Source organism: Cottoperca gobio, chromosome 21 (genome assembly GCF_900634415.1).
Source record: "Cottoperca gobio chromosome 21, fCotGob3.1, whole genome shotgun sequence".
NCBI classification, from domain to species: domain Eukaryota; kingdom Metazoa; phylum Chordata; class Actinopteri; order Perciformes; family Bovichtidae; genus Cottoperca; species Cottoperca gobio.
In genome coordinates this window covers 8,438,450-8,464,252 of record NC_041375.1, presented here as the reverse complement: position 1 = coordinate 8,464,252, position 25,803 = coordinate 8,438,450, and the positions used below count along the sequence as shown (strand labels likewise).

General features: G+C 40.2%; 1 protein-coding gene across 1 annotated transcript in view; it reads left to right on the top strand.

Annotated features, from left to right (window-relative positions):
* Positions 1 to 25,443, top strand: part of LOC115026262 (partitioning defective 3 homolog B-like) — a 234,807-nt gene extending 209,364 nt beyond the window's left edge. The window contains 4 exon segments of the mRNA XM_029459004.1: positions 2,601 to 2,677; positions 20,605 to 20,985; positions 21,284 to 21,394; positions 21,503 to 25,443. Coding sequence (XP_029314864.1) covers positions 2,601 to 2,677; positions 20,605 to 20,985; positions 21,284 to 21,394; positions 21,503 to 21,617 — 684 coding nt within the window. The 3' untranslated portion in view covers positions 21,618 to 25,443.
* The last annotated feature ends 360 nt before the right edge of the window (positions 25,444 to 25,803 follow it).

Here is a 25,803-nt window from a genome sequence, read left to right as displayed (position 1 = left end):
CAGAACTGCATCAAAACTATATCACAAGTTATATATATATATATATATATATATATATATATACACATATAGCATATGAGTCATATCAAGTAATATTTGCCATTCTTCCTACCCCCTCACTACATGTTAAAATGTTTCTACACTTCCTCAGTTCATATGCACATTCATTGTGCACTCATCTGTTTGTGTTTACTCCGTCTGTGGCATCGCACAGTAATCTGCTCTTAATCCATGTGTAAAGAAACACACAAAGACATGCACACTTGAGCAGAAGAGTACCAAAACATAAATACTCAGTCCAAGCCTGTCTTCTCCAAAAATAACCTTCCCATACAACTAAACTGCATTCTCAATTATCATTTCCTGCCGGATCACGGTCGCCGTTTTAAACACGAGGGTAATGTGCATTAATCCGCAGCAAAAAATATTCCCCAACAAATGTGCTATTTACTCCCGTTATAACCTACAGTGCCCAGCTGTTATAGGAAATGACTCAGCCTTTATTAAACATTAAACTATGTATTTATGACTTGTTTTTAAAGATGTATGTCTTCATAGAAACCAATGGGCTTTGCCTGTGAGGTAGGGACACGGTAGGGAAGACATGTATTGAGAGACAGATTAAGACATCATTGGTTTTGATCTATAATGGGATTTCTCGATGATAACAAAACTATGTTTCCCTTAAGGACAGGTCTACCAAAACTCTCTTTCAACTCCTTTCCTTCCTCGATTTCTCTGAAACCTGCTTTCCTAATTCATCCATTTACTCTTCACTCCTCCAGTCATGACTCTTTGGTTTTTCTTCACCCCCTCGCTCGTCTCTCTCACCTCTCAGTCTCCACCGGATGTTGCAGTCACTCCCCCTTCTCGCTGTCGCTCGTTCCCTCTCTTAACATGGTGTTTAAATTGTGCCCTTGGTGTCCCTTTCACCTCCCCACTCTGTCGTCCTCGTCTTCACCCCATTTACTCCCTTGTTTTATAATTCACCTCTCTCCCTGCCACTTCTCAATGGCTTCATAATATCCCTCCTCCTCTCTATATCGCTCTTCTTCATTCGAACTCATTTACTTCTCATTCGCTCTATCTCTCTTTCCTTCCTCTCTTCCCCATCTAATGCCTTTTCATTCTTTCGCCTCCACCTCTCTGTTCCCACCTAATATCCCGCTGTCTCTCTACCTGAGATATTGATACTATAAAAACAGCTGTTCAAAAGAAAGTAGGGCCTGCAAATCTGTTTCATATGCCTCCTGGTATCGGCAGAGAGAAGGAAAGGCTGTGGTCTGTAATATCAAATTCTCAACACTTTTTGCATTGACAATATTATCTTGAATTGGAGAGAGACAAAAAAAACTTGGTTTCATATAAAACCTTCAACATTACGTCTTCACCCCTTGGGACACACACATAGACTTCTCCCTCCTTGCATTTTGTTTTTTCTTGGGATTTAATGGCACTCTGCTTCTTCCACTATGTGGGGACATGGCGTGCACTCTACCATTACAGGAAATTATAGCTCCAAAATGTGCAGATGACATACAGTAATGTCCAATCTGAGGTACAACAGTGTACTGAGGGAAATAGTTATGTGTTATGCAATTTTATCAAAAAATACATGCGTATTATCAACAAAAGCACCATTTTACAAGTGGCAAAAGTGTGATCGACTAAATGTGATGGGTTATTTTCAGAGACTCAGCATTACACAGACCCTGAAGGGACTTGTATAATGCTGCATATAAGTACGTATTGTTTTTATTGTTAAACTTCAGCTCGTATATGTCAAGTCCCAACACTCTATCACCTGAATCATATCTTTGTCACCCCACATGATGTTCAAATGACTCATAGTCACAGTATTCGGTGTGTCTTACAGAGGAAATGGCTAGTGTGTGTGTGTGTGTGTGTGTGTGTGTGTGTGTGTGTGTGTGTGTGTGTGTGTGTTAGTGTGTTAATGATGCTTGTTGATGTTTGGGGTTTAGTCGGTTTCTGTAAGGAGCGCCGCGGCAGCTGGAATCTCCCTACTGAATGGGCCGGGATAATCTCTGAGAGAGGGTGTGTGTGTGTGTGTGTGTGTGTGTGTGTGTGTATAGAGGGTAAAAAGGGAGGAATGGGAATAAGTGAAGAGAAAATGAGATGTGCGGGTCGGAGAGAACCAGTGAGATGAACAGTCAAAGAGGAAGTGGGAGAGATTGAACTGTCAGCAGCTTGGCTTAATCTTTTTTTCTCAAAATGGAGACGAGACTCTGTAGATGTGTGACTTTGTTTGTATGCGTGTATGCATGAGCAAGACGACTCCATCCTGTTTTGAAGTAACCTAATCTAGAATGGAGGCCTCGTCCCCCCCCAAGAAAAAACCCCTCAGAAGACCGAAACTAAATCCTTAATAACTAGCCTTTGTCAATCCTAAATTACCCCTGTATCACAAACACACACACACAGAAACACACTCACAAACACATATTCAAGGAAAGGGGCTTATGGGTATGCACTGCTCATGCTTCGGCTCACACAGTGTATTTGTGCTTTATGCAGAAATATATACTGCAGGCTGTTTTATTTGAATATACCAAAACTAAGAAAGTGTCTCTCTTCCCCAGATGCCAGGCAGAGGGGCAGATCATCGGTTGGCACCACGTTATGAAGAAGTGGAACGACAGTATGCCTCCTTACCAAGGTACTGCTTCTTCCCCAACAAAGTCTATGTTTTACTGAAGGTATCACTCTTCTCCCCTTCTCTTCTTTTTCTTTCTTTTCTCTTTGAAGCCGCTAATTAAATCTGTGTAGTCTGTAAGTCTTTCTGGGTGTCTCTGGAGGCCTCAGTCTCAGCCACTCACCTTATCCTCTCCCTGGGGAACACACACACTCAGACAGGGGGTGGAAATCTGATCCCTGACTCCTAGATCTGCTCCCCCACCAAAACTGACTTTGGTTTAAGCAAATTCAGTCATTTTCAGACGTGTGAGTGGATTCTCTGCTGTTTTTAAACTTTCTAACTTCAAACGTCAGCTGTGACCCAGAGAGGCAGCACATTGAACAGCAAAGTGTTTAAACAATACAACACACTTGCAAGAACTACACAAATGTTGCTTATATTATTACATAGTAAGGAACATTACAGTACATGGCTTTAGCTCATGTAATACAGCTCATTTTCTGCTTTTCAACATGAGCTGGTGTCAGACAGTATTACAGTGGGTCCTTACTTAACAGCATGTTTTAGATGTATGTGTTTGCATCAGTCACACGGCCCGATTGTTGAAGTTTTAAAAAAAATCATATATTTCCTAATGGGTCATGTCATTTAAGAGATTATAAATAGTTGTGTTGACTATATATTATCACAGTTGAAGGCTTTGCATAACATATTTGTTACATTGTAATAATGAGCTATTGCTAATAGTCTGTTTGAGTCAGACTCAGCATCGCGCTCTCCTGTATTTCTTTCTTTTTATTCAGACAGTTGAAATGCTAGGAGGCAGGTGAGTAGAGGACACAGGAGAGACAGCTCTGGTCAGACTTGACAGTCAAGCAGGGAACTTAAGCACTGGACTATCTCTGTGCAGCATGCGTTAGCCTATTGCCCGGTGCATTTTCTTGCTTCCCTCCCTGGACAGCATGAAATATCACTAACATTAGCCAGCACAAGACCAATAGCAGCTTCCTGAGTACACTAATCAATTCTTGAAGGATTATTTCCATTTATTTCCCATGATGTTTTTTCTGATGTTATCAGATAAATATCCAGGTACAGAACGGCCAGATTTTAAAAGTATGTTTAAAATGTTGAAAGTGCAGCTGTTCACTTACCATTTAAACATATTCGTCTCAATGTGAAACACAGTCGAAGACATACTATATTCTGCAACCGTCATCAGTCACTCCCGGTCCCCCAGCATCTCATTTTTCATTTGCAACCTTTCCACTTTCACTGCCTGAAAGGCCTCAACTTTAATTATCTTCTCCTTCTTCACTCTTTCACTATCTTTACATCTCGTTACATCTGCTACTCTCTTCATTTGTTCCTTTTCCTCTCTTCAACAGTGCCTTATTTATTTCCTATTATTTTCCAAAGATGAATCATACAATTTACTTAAATAAAGCCCCTTAACATGCCTGTACTGTAAACTCTTACTGTATCTAAAAATAAAATGTATTCAAGCAATAATATAAGTGTAAAGTTTACTAGTAATAACTCAGAGAAGTTGTTACTAGCTTTTTCTCACCTCATTTTATTTTATTCTTCGAACCAACACCTCAGCAGACAACAACAACAAATGTTGGTTGTGTGTGTGTGTGTGTGTGTGTGTGTGTGTGTGTGTGTGTGTGTGTGTGTGTGTGTGTGAGAGAGAGAGAGATGAAGTTAATGAGTGGACTGACAGACAGAAGTTTAGAACGTTAGTAACGTTATAGCCAGATTCCCACCCCTGTTAAAATGGTGAGGGATGGTTATTTCACACCTATTTTGTAGTGTGTTTGCATGTGTCTGTCCGTCTGTGTGTGTGTGTGTGTTTGCGTGTGTGTGTGTGCGTGTGTGTATGTGTGTGTGAGTGAGAGTGTCTGTGTGTGTGGTGTGTGTGTGTGTGTGTGTGTGTGTGTGTGTGTGTGTGTGGTGTGTGTGTGTGTGTGTTTGCGTGTGTGTGTGTGTGTTTGCGTGTGTGAGTGAGAGTGTCTGTGTGTGTGTGTGTGTTTGCGTGTGTGTGTGCGTGTGTGTGTGTGAGTGAGTGAGAGTGTCTGTGTGTGTGTGTGTGTGTGTGTGTGAGTGAGAGTGTCTGTGTGTGTGTGTGTGTGTGTGTGTGTGTGTGTGTGTGTGTGTGTGTGTGTGTGAGTGAGAGTGTGTGTGTGTGTGTGTGTGTGTGTGTGTGTGTGTGTGAGTGAGAGTGTCTGTGTGTGGGTGATGACTTTGGCAGATGGGAGCGAGAACACTGATGATAGTTTTGAGGTCTGGCTGTGGTATCTGAAAAGCCTTGGGAAATTGGACACACACACACTCACATACAGTACACCCTGTCTCTGTTTCCACTTTCAGACATGAACTGTAATCCCAAAATGCTGTGCCAATTTTACATGTAGGCCTCGTGTTTGAAAAGCACCCGAGTCATTTTCCCATAAAAGTCACTCTGATAATCTGCTTCATTACAACCTGGTAACAGTTCTGAAACATTTTCTCCGCAGCTGAATTGTGATTTCACTTTCTCTCACATGGGATGTTCTTTAGGGTTAGGTTTAGTGTATGTAGCATATAAACTAAGACTAGAGGTGATGCTTTAAATGCTGTGGATTTTCAGCATCAGATTTGACTCTGAAGAGACGTTTGTATGTTAGATGGACTAAACTATTTTTGGAAAAATGGCTGAATATCGGTCTGACCTCTGAATTATGCCTCATTTCCACTGCATGGTTTGACACGACTCGACTCACTTTTGGTACCAGGTCCTTTGTTCTATTTTGTTTTCCATTGCATTGATTCTCAGCTCATTGCCATAGCGACGCCTCGTGAAACTGCTGTGACATCATCTTCAACAGGACACTCGCTCAATCCTTTCATCAGCAACCAAACAGAAGACCATGTGCTCTTCATAAACGGTAGTTTTTTAATTATTGGTCAAGTAAATAAAATGAAAAGTTGCTTTTGGCTATTTAAAAATGGCGGCTTCGAACCTCGACCAAGGTGGTACCAAAAAAAGTACCAGGTACTATTCACCACTTTTGCTAATTGAAAACTAAAATGTAGCGTGTCCAGTTGAGTGCCGTATCATGCAGTGGAAATGTGACATTAGAGAATTAGAGCGCTGTTACTAGATCCACACAGAAACGTTTCCCTACTAAGAGATCGTGTGTCTGAAATGGACGCATCTCTTTCTCCTTCTATTTCTCCTGCCTCTGCATCTCCGTCTACATGTTTCTCCTGCTGTCAATTAACTCAAGAGATATTTCAGCATCTAGAGAGTGGGAGAAGAAGAGATCATGTTTTGGAAACCACATCTAGGCTGTTGACCTTATCAAAACATGTTATTTTGCCACTGGCCCAGAAATAGCTAGCAGGCTGTGTGTATCTGGTGTCTGCATGCCTGTGTACCTGTATGCATGTGTGGGAGGGACCAGGTTTGTGTATGTGTATGTGTGTGTTTATATTATTCCAAGTGAGTGCATAAATAGCTGTGGGGTTGCTTAGTCAGGTATTGTATGTTTGACTTGAAGTCAGTTAACTGGAGCACTGGATAGGTGCGTGCGTGCGTGCGTGCGTGCGTGCGTGCGTGCGTGCGTGCGTGCGTGTGTGTGTGTTTCCATGCACTCTGTGAGACAAGATTTTGGATGGCTCTAAAATTAAAACATGACCCAGCCGTGGATGATGTTTCCCTGCCTAAAGCACAAACACTACCTAACAAACTGTCAGCAAATGTCACTACATGAAATAGAGAGGAGTCTGTCGAGGCTGTGTATATTTTTGCTACTCTGTAAAACTATTCAGTGTTTTGATGATAAAATATATCAGAAAGAAAAGATACACTTAAGTTCATTTTGGCCAAAGTGATTAAACATGATTTAATCGTTGCAACCTTTTTATAAAACAAACTTCTTTATATCGTGTTTGTTAAATTGTCAAACATTGATGTTATCTAATGGTAAATATCAATGCATGTGTTATTTATTCCAGCAACTCATTCAAACACACTTCCGTTGCTCGTACATTCAGTATTCTGGTCTCTGCTCAAAATTCAGAAAATAGAAAAAATATTTTTCCTAAGAGCAGAGAGATGTTGGTTTTTCATGTGAAATGAACAGTGACCATATAGTAAGAGGGGAGGACACAACAGCGTATGTCCTTTCGCTAACCTAAGGTCTCCTCTCACTGCCATCTTCTTGAAATTACTTCTCCATCCTCTTCACACCCCCCCCCCCCCCCCCCCCCCCCGTCCTCCTCATATCACCTTCTTTCTGTGTTTCACCATTTTCCCATTCTTCTCCCACTCCATCTCTCTGTGATGTTATTATTATCCCCACACAAAAGAGCCCTCTGTTGAGAGTGTGTGTCCCTATTTGTAATTTACATTTGTGTGCTTCAAGAGCAGGCATGAATTAAAGCTGTATATTTTCATTTCATTAGATAGTTAAGAGTGTCTGAAACTAAGTGAGAGAGCAAACATAAAGGCTGTCATCAAACCTGGAAAGTTGTGGATAAATGATTTGTGCCTTAGTCCACTTAACAAATGTTATGTTGATATTTGATGAAACAACAATTTGTATGCACACATGTCTCTCTGTGTGTGTGTGTGTGTGTGTGTGTGTGTGTGTGTGAGAGAGAGGGAGAGAGAGAGAGCGAGAGAGATGAAGTTAATGAGTTAATGAGTTACTATTATTACTGACAGACAGAAGTTTAGAACGTTAGTAACTTTATAGCCAGGTTCCCACCCCTGTTAAAATAGTGAGGGATGGTTATTTCACACCTATTTTGAAGTGTGTTTGCATGTGTGTGTGTGTGTGTGTGTGTGTGTGTGTGTGTGTGTGTGTGTGTGTGTGTGTGTGTGTGTGTGTGTGTGTGTGTGTGTGAGTGAGAGAGAGAGAGAGAGAGTGTGTGAGATTTGGTCATTCTGAGGTCAGTAGATGGCTATCTGAGTGTGCGTATGGTCAACATTAGCAATTTGCGCCCCCACCATGTGTGTACCATTACTGCCCCATTTACACATTATTTATACTTCTGTATCATACACACACACACACACACACACACGCTGGTAGACATGTTTGTTTTCTCCTGTATTATTCTTCATATTAAAGAAACAAAGCCAGGAGAAAAAAAGGGAGGAGGGGGCAAATAGAGTCAAAAGTTGAAAAAACAATGTTGGATTGTGAGAGGAGCATTGACCCTAATTATATCATCAAGAAAGAAAGAATCTTTATAACCTAAAAATTTGAGGAAACAAATCACCATAATGGCAATTGGTTGACATAAAGTGGTAAGCGTATCCCATGTATGTGACTCAACTTTGATTAAAAAGATGATTTTGCTCTCCAAGGATCTCTGTTGATAGCAGAGATCAGTTGCTCCAAATGCAGCCTTGACCCAATTGGATTAGCTAAACACCCTTACCCATTTGTCCTTGTTATTACTCTTATTGGATTAAAGGAACCAATCAGAATTGCTGTTCAGGTTCCAGGGAAGGCTGTCACTTCCTCATTATCATGATAATTGGATGGTTAGTAATTAGAAAGCAGATGTTGTATTCTGTGTCTCTCGCTCTGTTTCCGTGCGTCTCTTTTTGTTGCATGTCGTCATTTATTTTCCTCCACTCTCTGCCATTCCTCTTCGCATCTTTCTCCCTTCCAGCCCCTCCTCTTCTCATTTTCATTCTCTCTGAACTGGGGGTGAAAAGGACATTGTGGAATATTGTTTCACTCGGGGTGGGGGGGGGAATGAAATGTCTCTCCCTTCTCTTTCTGACTCTCTTGAGAAGACCTCCCAACCAGGCCAGAGAGTTTCCCAGACCACTTTACAACTGCAGCACAATCCACCCCATTGTCCAGTTGTTTTTCTCTGTGTCTCTGTACTCATCGAGCTTGTTTGTTAGCCATGAAGGGGATCCCAAGAAAGACCATTCCTCTCATAGACTGCCCCCCCCCCCCTCTTCCCTCTCTCTTTTTCTCTCTTGACCCTATCTTGTTCCTAGCTTCTAGTGTTTCTGATGTGTTCACCCGTTACTGCTTTAAAGAATTCTGGTCACAGCTTTGATCTTGATCCTGGCCTCTAAAAATTTGGGTTACAACCCATAATGTGTTACAGAACCATAGGGTCCCCGCTTGACAGGAGTATGACATGCTTTCATATGTCTGGACCCCGGGGTGAGGGAGCAAGATTTTTTCTTTCAGTGAATGTTTAACAGGTTTTTTGGGGGTATGCTGGAGTTGAACTGGTGTCAAGTGATACTGTGCTCATGTGGAGTGAAGGAGGTTAGATACAGTTTGTGAAGTACACAGATACACATTTTGAATCGTAGCAGAATAACACCCAGGTGAAACTTATCCTTCGATTGATTTGTCATTCTGTAAGATTTGTTTTGCATCTGGCTTTACAAGAGCCTTTACGTTATGGCAGTTAACGCTTCACCAAAAATGTGGATAACACATCAAGAAATGTTACATTATTATTTATGTCTTTCTGAAGAACAAGAAGATGGACCGCGCTTCATACGTCTCAACAGTTGCAGCTGTGAAATGTTAACATCTGGCAGCAGCCTAATGACCATCTGTCGTTCCTGTGCTGCTACAAGCTTCTTTTTTTCAGGATTTCTCAAAGTTCTATTGAAAAGTAAAATGATAATTAAACGTGTTTCTGCATGCATGAAAAGTCCTATTTCCCAATTATATAAACTATCAAAGGCAACATGACACGTGTGTGCAGAAATTGAGCTCATATTCAATTCTTTGACACCAAATGGAACCCACCAAAAATTGTTGTGGTGATTTATGAGTCCATTGAAACAGGAAGCAGCTCATATTACTGCAACAGTCAAGAGTTTGACATTAAAATAATGCAGTGAGTTAGTGAATGGATGTGCAGGTTTACCTTCAGCTCCAATGTCCTACATTCACTACTAAAGTTGCAGGAACACTTTGTTTTCAATGAAACTGAAATTCGACATAAGTCATTGTAGAGCAGTAAAAGTTACACAGATGCTTGTGCTTAGGTATAGTGCAAACCATAACTTTTCTCTCTCTGTTCATGTTTGTGCATATGTGTGTGTGTGTGTGTGTGTGTGTGTGTGTGTCCGTGTCCGTGTCCCTCCTTAAAAGTCCTTGACCGTGTTGTGATGTGAGCAGGGTTTTTACAATCCCCCCATCTGCCTGTTACAAGCACAATTTCAGAACTCCTCTTCATGCACTAAATGAGTGGCTATTGAGGGATCGTAATTTTGTCAGCAATTTGTATCCTGTGGTCATGCACAGAGCAAAATGTCCCCAGCTTGAAACTATTACATCTTGTAGAGGGGGAACCTTATTGGCTCAAGATGTGAAATAATGGAGGCTATTTGAATGGGATATGGCATTATCAGTAATGGATTTCATGATGTTTCAGGAAGTCACCCACTACACTGCCTGTAAGTGGTTATGTATGACACTGCCATAACTAAATGTCATCTTTAGTTTGAAGAATCCCAGCTAGTATAGATGGACATGGCCCATTCATGTACTTACAAGGTGCAGCCTATTCATTGCCAATGTGATGAATCAATCTTTATGGCTGTTGCACATTCAAATGTCTAAAAGTTGATATTGCTAGCGACTCGGTTTGCACCATTTAACATGACTTATGGCCTCATTTGAAGTTGCCATTTTCTAGAGGTTCTCCAAGCGACAAGGTTATCATTTCCTCTGATAGTAGAGCTTGTGAACGTATGTAGTTTGCAGAGGTGTATTTCAGAGCAGTCAAAGCTAATACCTGGGAATATTTCCTTTACAAAATCATGTAACATTGATGCAATAATTGCGGTTTATACATATTTATATGTTTCGACTTTCAGATTTTCTTCAGTTTTCTGGGACAGCTTTGTATTTATAGATTTTAAAAGTAGGATTGAAATATGGTAATAGGAATCCTTGTATTTATTGCATAGTAGAGAGACATTTTATTCTCATTGGTTTGTATCTTTGGCTGCTGCCACTAAGGGTTCCTATGTGTACCAAAGTAGGACTCCTGCCATTGTTTTAATCTGTCCTAATAGATGATATAGTTAGATTATCTCAACTTTAAATTTCAAGATTCTGTGTGTGCACACTTCGTTGCTTGTGGAGTTGATGTGTAACAGGCAAGGTGAGAGAGTGAATGCATTAGAAAAGGAGCCGCAATGACTTCAACAAATGTCGTGAAGGACATTCCGCCCTTTGGCTTTGTGGTCCAGAGCATATTTCTTAGTTTGTTGATCCAACATCTCATCTCTCATTCGATATCTTGAATCAGAATTTAGTTCATGAGGAGCTTCCTACAGCAAATTGTCATTCTCCACAATTTTTTGGCTGTAGCCTCGCCGCTCAGTTTCCGAATGGCATGGCCGTATTATGATGGGATGCGAAACACCACTCCAAATCCCCATTGTTCTGCCCTCTCTGTTTCCGAGGCAACAGTCTTCTACCATCTGGAAGGCCCTCATCCCTCAGTTCCTCTCACTTTCCTCTAATGGGTTTCTCTTCTGTCCTTCTCCCATCTAATTTTCTTTTTCTTTCAGTGCTGTTTCTCTTTTTATTCTCTCCGGCAATTTTCTTTTTTTTACTTTTATGGTTTGCTAATTTGATTCTCTCTCCTGTTATCCCCTTTTTCTTACTGTGGCTTTTTCTCATACTTTTTACTTTAAGTACTTACCATACAACCATATTCTGTCATTCGCGCTCTCATTCTCTTTGTATCCTCCTGTGGCCATTTCCATCTCAATCCCTGCTGGCTTTGTCTTTTTTTTTCTCTTAACACTTCAGTTGTGTTCTTTAATACAAGTACTTAGTATTATGCACCCTCACGCATTCACAGTTGCACATGTTCATAACCTGATACACACATGGCATATTTGCAATTATGTGTACACACACACACTTACATACACAGGGGATGTAATCACGTTAGTTTCCTGGACTGGTCATTTTGTAATTCATGATATCCAGGTGGATTAATCATATTTGACAGAACTTTATTGACAAAGACAGATAGGAGACCCTGAAAGGTGTTTAGTTTCATTCAAACGTGAAATGTTTGAGCAAGCGTTCATGAGTGTGTGTGTGTGTGTGTGTGTGTGTGTGTGTGTGTGTGTGTGTGTGTGTGTGCGTGTGTGTGTGTGTGTGCGTGTGTGTGTGCACGTTCTTCTAAAGTAGGGCCCATTATTCTCAGCAGATGCTGACCTACAGCATGCCAGTTCTCTGGAGGGCAGAACTTGTCTCTCTGCCTCTTCCTCTCCCTTCTCCCCCCATCCATCCATTACTTTTCTTTGTTGTCCATCCCTTCTTAATTTCTGCTCCTTTCTTCCTCCTCCTTCTTTCATGTTTTCATTCTCAGCTTCACTAGACATCCATCTAGGGAGGTTCAATCTCTCTTACTTGTAGTCCTGTTTGTCATTATTAAATTTTTCTCCAGCTTTGAAATGTAAAACTCTTTTTTCCTTCTTCATTTTCCTCCATCACATCTCCTCCTCTATCACCTTAATTTTACACCCATTGTCTTCTTGTTTACTTCTTCTGAACTTAATGGCTTGCATTGTAGGTACATACAGTAGTGTGCATGCCAAGTACACTGCTTTGGGGTTGTTTCTAGATGTTGACCCTCTATTTGTGAAACTCTCACAAGATGGTTAAGTAAGTATTAAGATGGTTGGGTATTGACCTCAAATGGTTAAGGTTAGGAAAGGTCGTCGGGCAGCAAATCCTTCTAGGGTTACCATTGAGACACAACCCTCCTCCGAACCTTCAAATAGAATGGCATATAATAAAAGTAGTGCACTATGGATCCAATAGAGAGACACAGCGCTTATCTTTTTCTTGTCTCCTCTTCTTCCTCTTCTTCCTCTCCTGTCTGTCTCACACCTCTTTATCTTCTGTTTACACAAACTTCTTATCCTCTTTAAATTCATCTCCCTTCTCTCTGTCCTTTGCTCTTTTGTTGTTTCAAGGAATACAGATGAAGATTGTAATCTATAGTGACCTGCTCTTTTCCTGGAAACACAAACTTGGTCCCCAGTCGTTTTAACACAAAGTCCTCAGTGTTTACATCTTTGGCAAGTAATGCAAACACAAAATTAGTATGCAGGTCAAAAAAACAAAGGGTTGCATCTTCATCTTACTTTAACCCAGTTAAATACTTCCCAGCAACAATATGTATAGCCTCATGATTGTTTGCACTTATTGTAAGTCGCTTTGGACAAACGCGTCAGTTAAATGAACTGTATTGTAATTTAATTTCACTCAAATGTTCTTGATCTTCAGTTTTGTATTTCATGTAGCACCAGTCATGTTGACCTCGGTCACTACGCCACAGAAACTCATTCAAAGTTAGCCGTGACCAGGTAGGAGTACTGTTCACAGCTTTTACCCGGTACACAATTTGAATACAATTATTGACAGCTGTTTCATAATAAGAGGTTCCAAAAAAACATCCAATTCTTCAAAATGAGGTTGCACCATTTTCAACATAGTCAGGTGATAACTAGCTTACCACCTACAATAGAAACCTTATTTCCAAAGGCAAAGGGTATGTCCTCAGCTGACTTGTTATATTATTATGTGTGGTTACAAGAAAATTGCCCTTTGAGGACTGGAAAATCAACTGCATGGGATCCAAGGTGTTACGTGTAGTCCTGAGTTCAGATTAACAATGGCAGCTCTGTCCTGCTCCTTAATTTGGTTTTGAAGTAGTTTACACTTCAGCAACTTGGGTTAGCCTAAATCATGGCTTTGTCCTCAACCTCAAATTATTTTCTCTTGTAAAAATGAACATTAAAGCATAACTATTGAGTACTATTCAGTATGTGTTTTCTGTAATAAGCATCCAATCAAAGGGTTGTGATAGAACAAGTTAGAACATTGTAATTATATTCTTATTTATATAAGGCTTAAACATGCTATAATACTAGGGCTAACTAGTACTGTAGTACCGTATAATACATGGACAATGCTATTCCTTCATTTCCATATCACCTACGGGCCACTAGCTAGTGAAGATGCTGCCTTTTTGGCTGGGAGTTGTAGCTTCCAGCCTTGTTCTTTTAGTCTGATATTGTGAACACAGCCATCATGTGAGTATGTGAAACCCTTTCACAGGCTGATTAAAAAATAACAATTCAGCTGGAAACATTAAAGTCAGCTGGAGATTGGTTTTCAACCAATACATATTTTAGCCTTAACATTAACCTACGCAACTAGCTGCAGCTGCTTTTGTTCGTTTCTGGGTACATTTACAGGCCAATGGTTTCAACAATCTGTGAAAGAAAGCCCAACAGTCTAACAGCGACTGGTGTTGCCCCGTCATGCTGGTGCGCAAGCCCAATGGGTCAGTGCGGTTCTGCGTGGACTATCGCAGGGTGAATGATGTGTCCAAATTCGAAGCCTGGGTCGACGAACTCCTGGACCGGCTTGACACGGCTCGTTTTTACACAACACTGGATTTAACCAAGGGCTACTGGCAGAGTCCCCTGTCTCCAGAGTCCAAGGACATAACGGCCTTCTCCACTTTGAAAGAGCAACTTGACACTGTCATCAGTGCAACCTCCATATGTTCTGTGCGAGAATGGAAAGCATAGCAACAGTAACTAGGGGGTCGGGGCTTAGTGAACGATCAGTTGCTTCTTCTTTTTTAAATAACACAGTTTTAAGATATGTGTGAGAGCAGTTTAAAACATATAACACTGCCCTCTATAACAAACTATTGTAAGATCCTGAAAATCAATTTTGTTTAACCCTCGTGTGTCCAGATGATGAAACATTAAGTTAGCTTTGCTTCCAGTTGCTTAGTTATCAATGGTCCAGTCCTCCACCAAATGGTTGTCAACTTTACCAAATGGTATTCAGTGTTTGAATGTTATGTCTATGTATTTGGTATGCCCCCTAATCCTAGTTGATAATACCCTTCCTTAGCCTTTGACCTCATCTTCTAAGTGTTTGGTGGGAACTGATGGAGTATCATGTGACTTCAAGGGGTCAAGAGTCGAGGGAGGTTTAGGGCTCTCTAACACACACACACACACACACACACAAGCGCCAACACAAACCACATTGACAGCTGAACCAACAGAATACCATCTCCGACATGTACACACATACACTCACACACACTCACACACACACACACACACACACACACACACACACACACACACACACAGTATGTAACCACTTAACCATAAGTAGGAAAACAGCTTATTGTCTTATTGGGCTTCTCCTTATAAAAACTCTCTGCTGCTTCAGGCGTCCCTCTTAATGACTCAGCTCTGTTCTATTAAGACTTTGTTTTCTTCACTGCTCACAGTTAATACAGTTCCAGATGCCACATACTGTACCTGTGTATTTGTGGTCACCCAGCAGCTTTGTGTGGTTTTACTCAGTCAAACAAAGACAACTGACAATTACGCTGAACGCCTTCGCTCGCTGCTTAATGCATTAAACTCTTGGTAGCTGCCTGTCTGATGCCTCTAAAACCAATGATTCATGCTTATATTGTTATATATTATTGACTCTTGCCACAACTAGTGTACATGGCACAATGTTATGTTTCTCTGTGTGGACACATTGTACATGTAGTAAACATTAGTTAGACAGAAAGCAGCCTAAATTTGCATATTCATAAGCAACACATGACTTCCTTGAAACTCATTTGATGTTTTAAGGCTCTGCTTTATAGAGTTCATAATGCCACATGTGAAAAATAAAGATTTGCTTAACTGTCCTTGTTAATATTATTAATACATGAATATTAATACTATTAGGCAGCTCAAGGGCCCCATTTTATATATTGTTCATCCAACATATGTAACAATTTGTTTATAATGAAGACACATTGTCTATTGGCAATTCCATTAGACTTGGCTTCTTCCTTGATCATCCTTGTTTTAACATTTTTTGAGTACCCTATGATTTTGGTGATGGCTTTCTTCCATAAATCAATTTTATAGATAACTTGACAATATAATTGACAATATATTGAGGTACTAAACTAATATCAAAACCAATATTAAATGTAATTTGTAAAAAACCCAAGACGTGACGCATGTTTCATTTTTATTCCAGGACAATCTTCATACAAACAGACTTTCCCCTCCTTTCCTGCCCTACCTTCGGTAGAAGATAAAATATTTCTCAACTCTTCATTATTTCTCACTTAAGCTTTTATTGCCTCATTGTTTGGACTGTGATGCATCTGTGATTAAAGCTTCATAATGAAGTATCACATTAGGAAGATGGAACTAAGTTAAACTCAGTTTAACTCCGGGGACATTACTTCACAGCGGCTCCATTTTCACTGCGGCTCACTAAATGAAATTACGACAGCAGTTGTGGAACAATTTCAGCTATTAATCTGTTTTATTACCAGACTGTCAAAATGTCGTGACTCTCATTGACAAAGAATCTGACGCTGTTGAATCAATTTGAATATATGAAGTGTTTTCCCAACCTCAAGCCTAAAATCAGTTTGAAATGGAAATCAGCACAAGGTGAGGACTTGGCTCTATAAAGACTCATAAAGATATAACTGGATTAAAGCTGCAGTAGTTTATCTCCTCTCCTTTCCCCCCTCACTTTAAATATCACTCTTTACCTCCCCCTCTTTGTCCCTCTCTCCTCTCGTTCTCACCTTCTATAACCCTCCCCCGCTCATCTCAAACCTTTTCTCTCTTATTATGTTGAAGCGGTGGGTGTTGTTTGTGTTTGTGCTTTAGTGTTTTTATTGAGACAATCCATCTGCGATGCGGCTGACGTCGGCTCTCAGGAGTTTTTTAATGTGTTGTGTCACATCGCGACGTCTTGTCTCTCCTTCCTAAAGGTATTTGTGTTATTCTAAGACAGGCTGGGATGATCGATGGCTGTGTATGTGTGTGTGAGTATGTGTGTGTGTTTCCACTAGTGTTACAGCCTTTTAGAAAGAGTAAGTGAAAGTGTGTGTGTTTATGAGAGAGAGAGGGGCAGGTGCAGAGGACATATAACAACTCCTTGTTTCCTCCAAAATCCATCAGAAATCTCTTAAATACCAGGGCATTAGGAAGGCTCACATTACTCTCAATTACTGTCAGACCTCCACAGAAATCATCCCCATTATCCTTTTAAAAATATCTAACCTACGCACTCTGACTGCACTATCTACATAACTAACAACAATAAAGAAGTCTTCCCTTTACAGGTAGTAGATAGTTGAATTGCGCTTCAAACTGAGCCCACAATAGCTTTTTTTCGTTCAGCTTGGAACATTTTCAATTCTTTCGTTTTGCTTTGATTACTCTTTCAATTATGTTAAACTAGTTGTTGCATGTGCCAGGAAGCTGTTCTCATTCATTACATCTGTTTCTATCGTTCTCCCCGTCTCTCTCTCTCACACACACATATGCACACAGACCACCAGACTCCTCATTTGGTCTTAACTCCTCTCCAGCTGTGTGCCAATTTGCCTCCTCCAGAGTACGTGGGGTTTGGGAGGGGGTGATTAGGAGCTAGCATTGCATTTATGCTAAGGTTTGCAGAGTGTGTGTGTGTGTGTGTGTGAGTGTGAGTGTGTGTGTGTGTGTGTGTGTGTGTGTGTGTGTGTGTGTGTGTGTGTGTGTGTGTGTGTGTGTGTGTGAGTGTGTGTGTGCCAGTAATGGGTTCCATCCTCATTACCCCATAATCCCCAGCTGCTGTGCAGTGCTGACTGGGTTCCTGGAGGGAGAATTCCAAACTTGCCACCGGATTTACAGTGGATTCCCTTTAAGATCCCCGCTGGATTTCCACCCTATTCCCAATATGGCAACTCTCCGAAGGTTCTAAGGCTGCAACTAATGATTTCATTATCAATGAATCTGTAGTTTGTTTGTTTTTTGACTCATTGATTAATCCTTAGGTCTGAAAATGTTAGCGATAGTGAAAGATGCGCATCACATTTCCTGAAACAAAGGTAACTTATTAAATGTTTTGTCTGGCCAACAACCCAAAAGATACGCTATTAAAAATGTAATTAAACTTTAAATATTTCCAGCTTTCTCCAGCTCCTGTTAGCCCCCAATCATCCTACAGATCCTATAAATAAACAATGTGTTCTTTATGTTTTCTCACTCGATTTCCAGTAGATCATTCTTATATTGCCAACAGGCAGTGACGGCATTACAAAGAAATCTAAGCACAAATTAGTCAGAGCCATAATAGCTAGTACGGCATTTTATAACTGTAACCAGCAAAAGTTTACAGAGGTGAAATAAAAGCTTGGTAATGAAGTAGAATATATTTAAATGTTTTATTATTTTATTTCTGATCTGTTCTGCCAAAACGATGGACAGTACAGTCGCCTCTCACTCCTCCTTGCCACATCCTCATCTCGTTTCATTCTTTACTCCAAATGCTCTTTTTTTTTCTATTCTTAATTATCTCTGTGTTCAGTAATTCAATAATTCAATTAAATGTTGTTGGCGTTTCATCCGGTTTCATTGGCTATGGATCTAAATAAATGTTTAAAGGATAAGGCTGACATTATTCTATTTCATATTTTATTTTATGTGGAATGTGGAAACATTTATTTTGCACTCGTCTTATCATCTATCTTGTGACAAATTATTGTTGATATAGCTTAATAAAAAAAAGATTGTCAAGTTATTGAAAGCATAATAATTCAATTAATCAAAGTCCATTTTTAAGCAGGTAGTAGATAAGTAAAACATTTGTTCAAAAGAGCTGCTGATTATTCTTACTTAGTACATTTTAGAGGACATATGTTTTTTTGCTCCTGCCTAATGCCCTTTATTATTCTTTCCTCACCTCTTTACCTCTCTTCTTATCCTTATTTTTCATCTGCATCCAACCCTCATACTTCCCCCTATACTTCTCCTTTCCTCCCCCACTTAAGTTCTACCTTATCTCTCCCCTTCCCTCTCTGTCCTGCCTTCTTCACCTCCGCATCACCTCTCCGCTGCTCTTATCTCAGCCTTGGTGACATTTTCGGTGCCAGGGGCCAGTGACAGATTGACTGACTGATAGAGGAGCAGGTATACAGGCTCAGGGATGGATAGCAAGCCATGCAGATAGGCTGGCAGGCAGACTTGTAGTCATAAAACCTCTAAAAGGAGAGCGAGAGAGGCGGTCAGACACATGGACAGACGGGGCAGCTGGCAGACTCACTGTACGTGTTAGTACACTTCCAGCAGAAGAGAAGCAGACAAAACGGCTGTGGCTATCAAGAAGGAAGACATTCGAGACATGAAGCTGATACGCGTACTCAGAGTGACTTACAATAAGTGTAGCAGAATAAGTTGAAAAACAGAAGACAGATGACAGTTAGGCTGACAGATGAGAGAAGCAGAAATGTAATGTGTGTGTGTGCTGTCACGCACGACGGATATGGAGCCAGGAGGGGCACAAGCAGACATCCCAAACATGACGGGCATGTAGTTAGTTATACACTTTCCACTGCTGACCACCCAAATTGACACACACAGGCGTCAGCATGGAGACCACCAGCACTGTGTGTGTGTGTGTGTGTGTGTGTGTGTGTGTGTGTGTGTGTGTGTGTGTGTGTGTGTGTGTGTGTGTGTGTGTGTGTGTGTGTGTGTGTGTGTGTGTGTGTGCGTGCGTGCGTGTGCGCGCGCACTCTGTGCAAGTATTTATGTACAAATCTGTGTTTGATTCAGTCTGTCTGTCTCCATGTCTGTGGACATTAACATTATCTCCAGGCAACAGGTCTACTCTGTGATTGGTTGATAGCTGTGGAGTCCCACCTGCTCATCTATGCATTACCATTATAAGTGTCATTATGACGCTCACTGAGAGTTACACGATTCTGCTCTGAACACATTTTAGCACAAGTACAGGCTTCAGTACACATTATTTTGAAGGTGTCGATAATCAAAATACTGCAGGATTGTTTTAATAGATGCACACATTCATCTCGCATTTATGTACGTACACAAACGAGCAAGAATACACTTCCAAAAGTGGAAAGTTTAAAGCTTAATTTGAAAGACAGAAAGGAAAGAAGGAAAAAAAAGGCAGACTTTAGATTGAGGAAGGATGAGAAACAAATGTAGACAGATGAGAAGAGACAGAAAGACAGAGAGATAAAATGTAATACCTCATAATGTGAGCTATGTGGACGACACATGTTTGTGTACTTGCTTTCCACTGAGCACAAGACATCGATATCTATTAACAGGACTGTACTGGATTACCACAGCTGTGCGTGTGTGTTTGCGTGCATGTTAACTGAGCCCTAGCCTACTTAAAACTGTCACATGTCACTTATATTCTGTTGCTATGTGATCTTTGGCCGGGATGGGCTGTTGGCTGCAGGCATGCATCTCTCTCTCTCTGGCCCAAAACAAATAGTTTGTAGCAGATTTTCATGAATATTTAAGCCATTTAGTAAACACATTTACCAGAGAAACTGGCAAGAAGTGCAGCATTAGTATTTGTTTACAAGTTCTTATTAAAAGACATGAAAAGATCATCACAAACCAAACAAAAAGAGAAAACTCTAACATGATGTTCTCTGGGCCAGCAGTTGATGGACAATTTGTTTTATTGTAAGGATTTTTGAGAGTGAGGTTAGAACTGCATAGTAGTGTCTTATTTCACTAATTGCATTTCATAATTGATGTTCAGGTAGCATGATATAAAAACAAAATGGCCACAGCTTTAGTTCCATTGACCATAGATATAGCCATAGTCTGTCAAATAAAAGTAACTGCATTTTGTAAGAGTTCGTCCATAGGAAACTTTTCTCAGACAAGCCGGCTATTGGCTGTCTTCCTCGTTGTTGATTAGTTAAGGGATTGAATGGACCTGTACTGACTAACTGTAAAATGTTCTAAGAAAATAGAAAACTCATGTGTTAAACCTCTTAAAACTTTGTATTTTCTTACGCCATCATTTGTTTTAAAATTGTTCCGTTCACTTTTCCAGACGAGGACCGTTGGATCCAGCTGACTACTCCATGCAACCCTGGTCAGGTCATTATCCCGGACCTCCGCAGGCCCAACAGGGATACCCTCAGTCCGCAACCTACCCTAACCCCAACTCCCAGTCAGCCCCGTCCTACCCTAACCCCAACTCCCAGTCAGCCCCGTCCTACCCTAACCCCAACTCCCAGTCAGCCCCGTCCTACCCTAACCCCAACTCCCAGTCAGCCCCGTCCTACCCGAACCCCAACTCCCAGTCTGCCCCGTCCTACCCAAACCCCAACTCCCAGTCTGCTCCGTCTTACTCCAGCTACCCACCTGGTCAGCCATATGTCTGGCAAGGTGATCCTCGGGGCGTCGACCCTGGATACTACCCCCACCCAAGGTAATAAAATGCAAGGAAGTTACTTTATATCACATGATCTATAATGCTGCACACAGAGGTTATACTCTTACATGAGTCAGAAATGCAGAGGAGTCTGAAAGTAAGGCCTGACTTCTTATCTGCTGCCTTGAACTTTTGACAATTTAGATCAAAGTTTCAATTGTGGTTAAATGCAACTATTCTTACAATGGTAAATCATTCATTGTTTTCTTTGCCTTTTGTTGTGAAACAGCACACCCACCCTCACCTGTTTTTCTCATATTGTGATAATGGTGAACTTCTTGTTTTTTGCTTCCAGCTCCCAGCAGAGAGGACCCTTGCGGCAGGATGTTCCCCCGTCTCCTATCCCTCCACTTCGTGGACTTCGGTACGACACTATGACGCGTGGAACCGGGGGTGGAGGTTACAGGTAGGGAATTGTGGATGAAGGCGATGCCAAGTAAATTCTACATCAGTGCATTTTGAGTAAAATCACACAAATCCACTATGCCCTGAGAACATGTTTGTTGGGTTACAGGCACCTGGTGGATCCCAGTCCGGACCAATATGGCTATACTGGGGAGGGAGGGCGACAGCAACAGCAACAGCAAACCAACCCAAGACAGAAGAATGCCATGACAGCAGCTGTGTAGACGAATCAGGTCCAGAGATGAGAATGAGCAGAATGCTAACTGCTTTGTGTTGTGCAGCTCTTCTGCTTGCGGTACTCCAATGAAATAGAGTTGAAACCTCTAAATTGTGTGATTAGAATCACCATCATTATCAAACATTATCTACGCTGTTTGAAGTATATGGTAATACACAGACAAGCAAGGTAAAGGAGGTTAATTATAGAGTGGCCAGCGTGATGCATAATGTCTCATTGTTTGAAGTCATTTAAATTACTTTGAGCCTTCCTGCAGTATAAAATTAGCAGGGTTTTTACTTTTCACTGTAGTTAGATTAAGTCATCTCTTTCAAGAATCAGTCAGGTAATTGGATCCATTTAAATTAACGTATACATACAGCTCTACATACTCTATATTGTACATGCTGGTTTCACTGCTGCTGCTCCACGAATAAGACAGATATTTTACTGTACAATATAACATGTAGTGACATGTTAACCTTCACAGAATTAAATGACACCTTCTAGCATCAGTGTTTTTGTGCGATAAAGCCAAATGTATCCTTGAGACTGAAGCAGTTTGTGTTTGAGTCGAGTTGAGATGTAGAAGATGATGGAAAATGTTCTTAATCACAAATGTGTATGAATTTTAGGTCATATTACTATTATTGAACTTACGTTTGTCTTTTAATATTTCACTTTATTTAAACTTCTTGGATAAAATGTAACAGCCATCAGTACTTAATCCATGGTCCAACCTGTGTTTATTGAATCAATCCAACGTGATCTGAGTTTTTGCTATTTTTTTTGGTTTCCCATCAAACATCAAATTCAGAGATAATCCATTGCTTTAAACAAGAAGCTGACAACTACATTTCTCAAACGTTTATCAGGATGCGAATATCAAGCTACGAACTTATCATTCTGGAAAGAATGCTTTAACATGATAGACAGCAATGTGAAGCAAGAAATGAGGACAAACTTCTGCAATGGTGAAATAGTTCTTACCCTTTACTAAACCACTACAATGGGCTGTCACATGTCAGTCTGGTACCATTTTCTGGCCAATATCTCTAAGGTTCTGGTTTAGCCAGCGGATATCCAGCCCAAGTCTTCCTCTTCTGTGCGCTGCTCATTGTTTACAGTCCAATTAGCAATTTTGAGACGCGAAAATGTAGTTAGAGTTGAAATACTACGTCTATGTCCGGATTGCCTCACAATTAGCCAATTGTTGTCAAATGATAGCCAACGCCGAATTGCATTACAGCCAATGCGTTCCGCCTCGTTTGCTCTCCACGCGGACTGTTTACCTGCACTCAACCAAACCGCGCTTAAACGTGTCAATACCATTCAGACTACAAACTGAAACCAGAACACTTCCAATACCAAAATCTTGTACATACCAAAATATGTATCTTCTGATTTCATATTCAGATGTCTGTTTATATTTGTGTTTATAGAGATTAATGACTTGGAGATGTCCATGCTGTTGGGTAACCAGGCAGAAAAGACAAGCGTTTAACTGACCAGTTGCAGAGCTTATCTTTACTCCCTATTACTGAGCAGCCTCTTTTTCTCTGTGTTGTCTGTATACACTATGTACTGTAGTTTAGATGCAATGGATGTTTGTGGAACATCTCTGTGACCTGATGGTGTAGGCGTCACCGCATGGTGAAGTGCTTACAAGTCCTGTTGAAACCGGTATTGAGCTTCAGAGTGCTCTTCTCAGCACTGCACCACAGCGTATATCCATTTTGCCACTTACTAAACCATCAATTAGGTGTAGCTAAGAGTGAGAGTCCAGCTCAACATTTCTGTGTATCACTCCACAAAGCTCAGCAGTATTCATTTCAATGGAGATTAAATGTTTAAAATGACATTTCAGGATTAGGTGAATTCCATTGCTGTCAATATGATTGAGGATGAAATCCCACTGAAGTGAATGTAACGATGAAATAATTTAACTGAAGCCCATGCAGAGGAATGTGAAGTAGATTGTGTCTGAAAATCATCTCCTTTGCATGTTTGATTGACGGATCAGGATCTTGATTGGAACGAAGAAAGTAGGAGTGTTAGAGGTTAAAGAATTTAGGAAAACAGAGAAAGGAGGGAAGAAACGAATATAATAGATAGTTGGAAAATCAAGGAAGGAAAAAGAACATAGAGAGGGAAGATGGATTAAAGTAAGAAGTAATAGACTGAAAGTATGCTTGGCGGGAGGTGGAAGAAATAGTAAGAACATGTGCAGAGCCATAAGGCCAAAGCCTGTATGGTCCAAAATGGTTTGATTCAGAGAGTTTTCAAAGAAGAACAGAGCAGAGGAAAGATTGAAAGTTTATAAATATTTGGGCGGCAGTTGTTCTGTAGTAGGAGGAGGGTTGAATGAGTGGGCTATATTGATTGTATTTAGTAACTTTGGGACTTACTTAATGTGTTTCTTATTCAAGATGTTATCACTTTCCAGCACTAATAATGAAGGCAAACTTCCAAATCAAACTGTCAATGCATACTGAAGTATAATTATAAAGCACAGTTTTAGGAGATTGTCCTGGTGGTCAAGTATAGAGAAGCAACATCAAAATTGTTCACATGCCCCTTTAGATCATTCACTCACCCAACACATTTTTGCATAAGTAATTACTTTAACGATTAATTGATTATCCAAATAGTGGACGATTATTTTTGGTGCGATTGACTAGTCAACTAGTCAACTAATCGTTGCAGCTCTAAGGTCAATAATAAATGGTAGTTGGCTTGTAAATGTCAAATAATTGTATGTGTAAAATGTTTGTAAAACGATTAAAGGGGAAAATGGTAAAGCTGAAATGAAATATGATTTTTTTAATATGTGTATATATATATATATATACACATATTATTATATATAACATGATTGTTTTATACTTTCAGGACCTTCAAGGTAATTTGTGATAATGAGACGTTTCAACTAATAATATACTTTGCTGAATTAAAATGTTGCAATCTGTAGCCACTATACCAAAATGAGTTCTGTTCATTACCAAAAGGTCAATTTTATAACTTTGGATAATTGTAGCTGCCTATGTGTTACATCATGTTATTGAGCTCCAGAGAAATTATCTCCTGGGCTCACATGTAAGATTTTGTCGTCCTCATTCCAAAAATGTATTGCACCTCTTATGTCTTCTTAACTGTGTGTAAGTGAACGCTGGGAGAGTGTCTGGTGAAGCTGTGCTGAGCTGCAGTATATTGTGAACATTACATGAAGGTGAATTATTGTTACTCCTCTGATACTGGTACGCATTTCCACATGTATGTTACTCTTCAAAAGCATTAATATTGTATGTATTTGTTTTGTTAATGATAGTTAGTGTTGCTGCTTGATTATACCAGAGCCACAGAGGGTTGGGCCACTGTTACTACTGCTACTGCAAGAAACAGCTTTCGATTTCACCAAATTCAGTTTCTAGTTATTTTAAATTGGGAAGAAAAAATCAATGTTGGCAGTTTGCATGGCATGGTTAACATCAAACGTTCTGTTAATATGGCTTTTTGTTTTTCGACAGTACACTATGTGTTGCATAGGCTGAAGGTACTAACCAGAGTCTGCTATATGAAGAGTTCTGGTACTCTTGGTTCTCCCTGTACAGAGACCAGAGTATGAAGGAGCCAACTAAACAACCTCTCTGTCTTAGAAGTATAAACATTTTATTAAACTGCTTGCATCCAAAAAACAAATCTTCTTTTGTAATATTGTAACAATAACAATGATTTGCTATTACTGTTTTTACTGCATTTTATATTTCTGTATATACATAACATTTTTGCATTAAAATATTCATTTTTGCATTAAAATATTCATTTTAAACGAGGATTTGTCAAAGTTGACTTTCTTAAACTGTTTTAAGCATGTCTTTTTTATGCCACAATGCATGCCCAGCACATCTGCTAAGGTTAATTAAATATGAGTCAGGAGAAATTATTTCCCTCTTGTCCCCCATTCCCTACAAGGTGAATCATTAACATTGCCAACCCAATTTACTCCATCATTTAAGCTGCTGATAAATTGTACCTTTGTGATAAGAGATAGATGTTGGCCCCTAAATTAATGCAAGACTAATTATCAATTAGAAAAAGAAGATAAGGTACACTGATTGCGGCACAAAGTTTTTTTTAAGTTTCTCTGGCGTAGTGCCATCACACTGCTAGGTCATATCCCTCCGATTAATAAG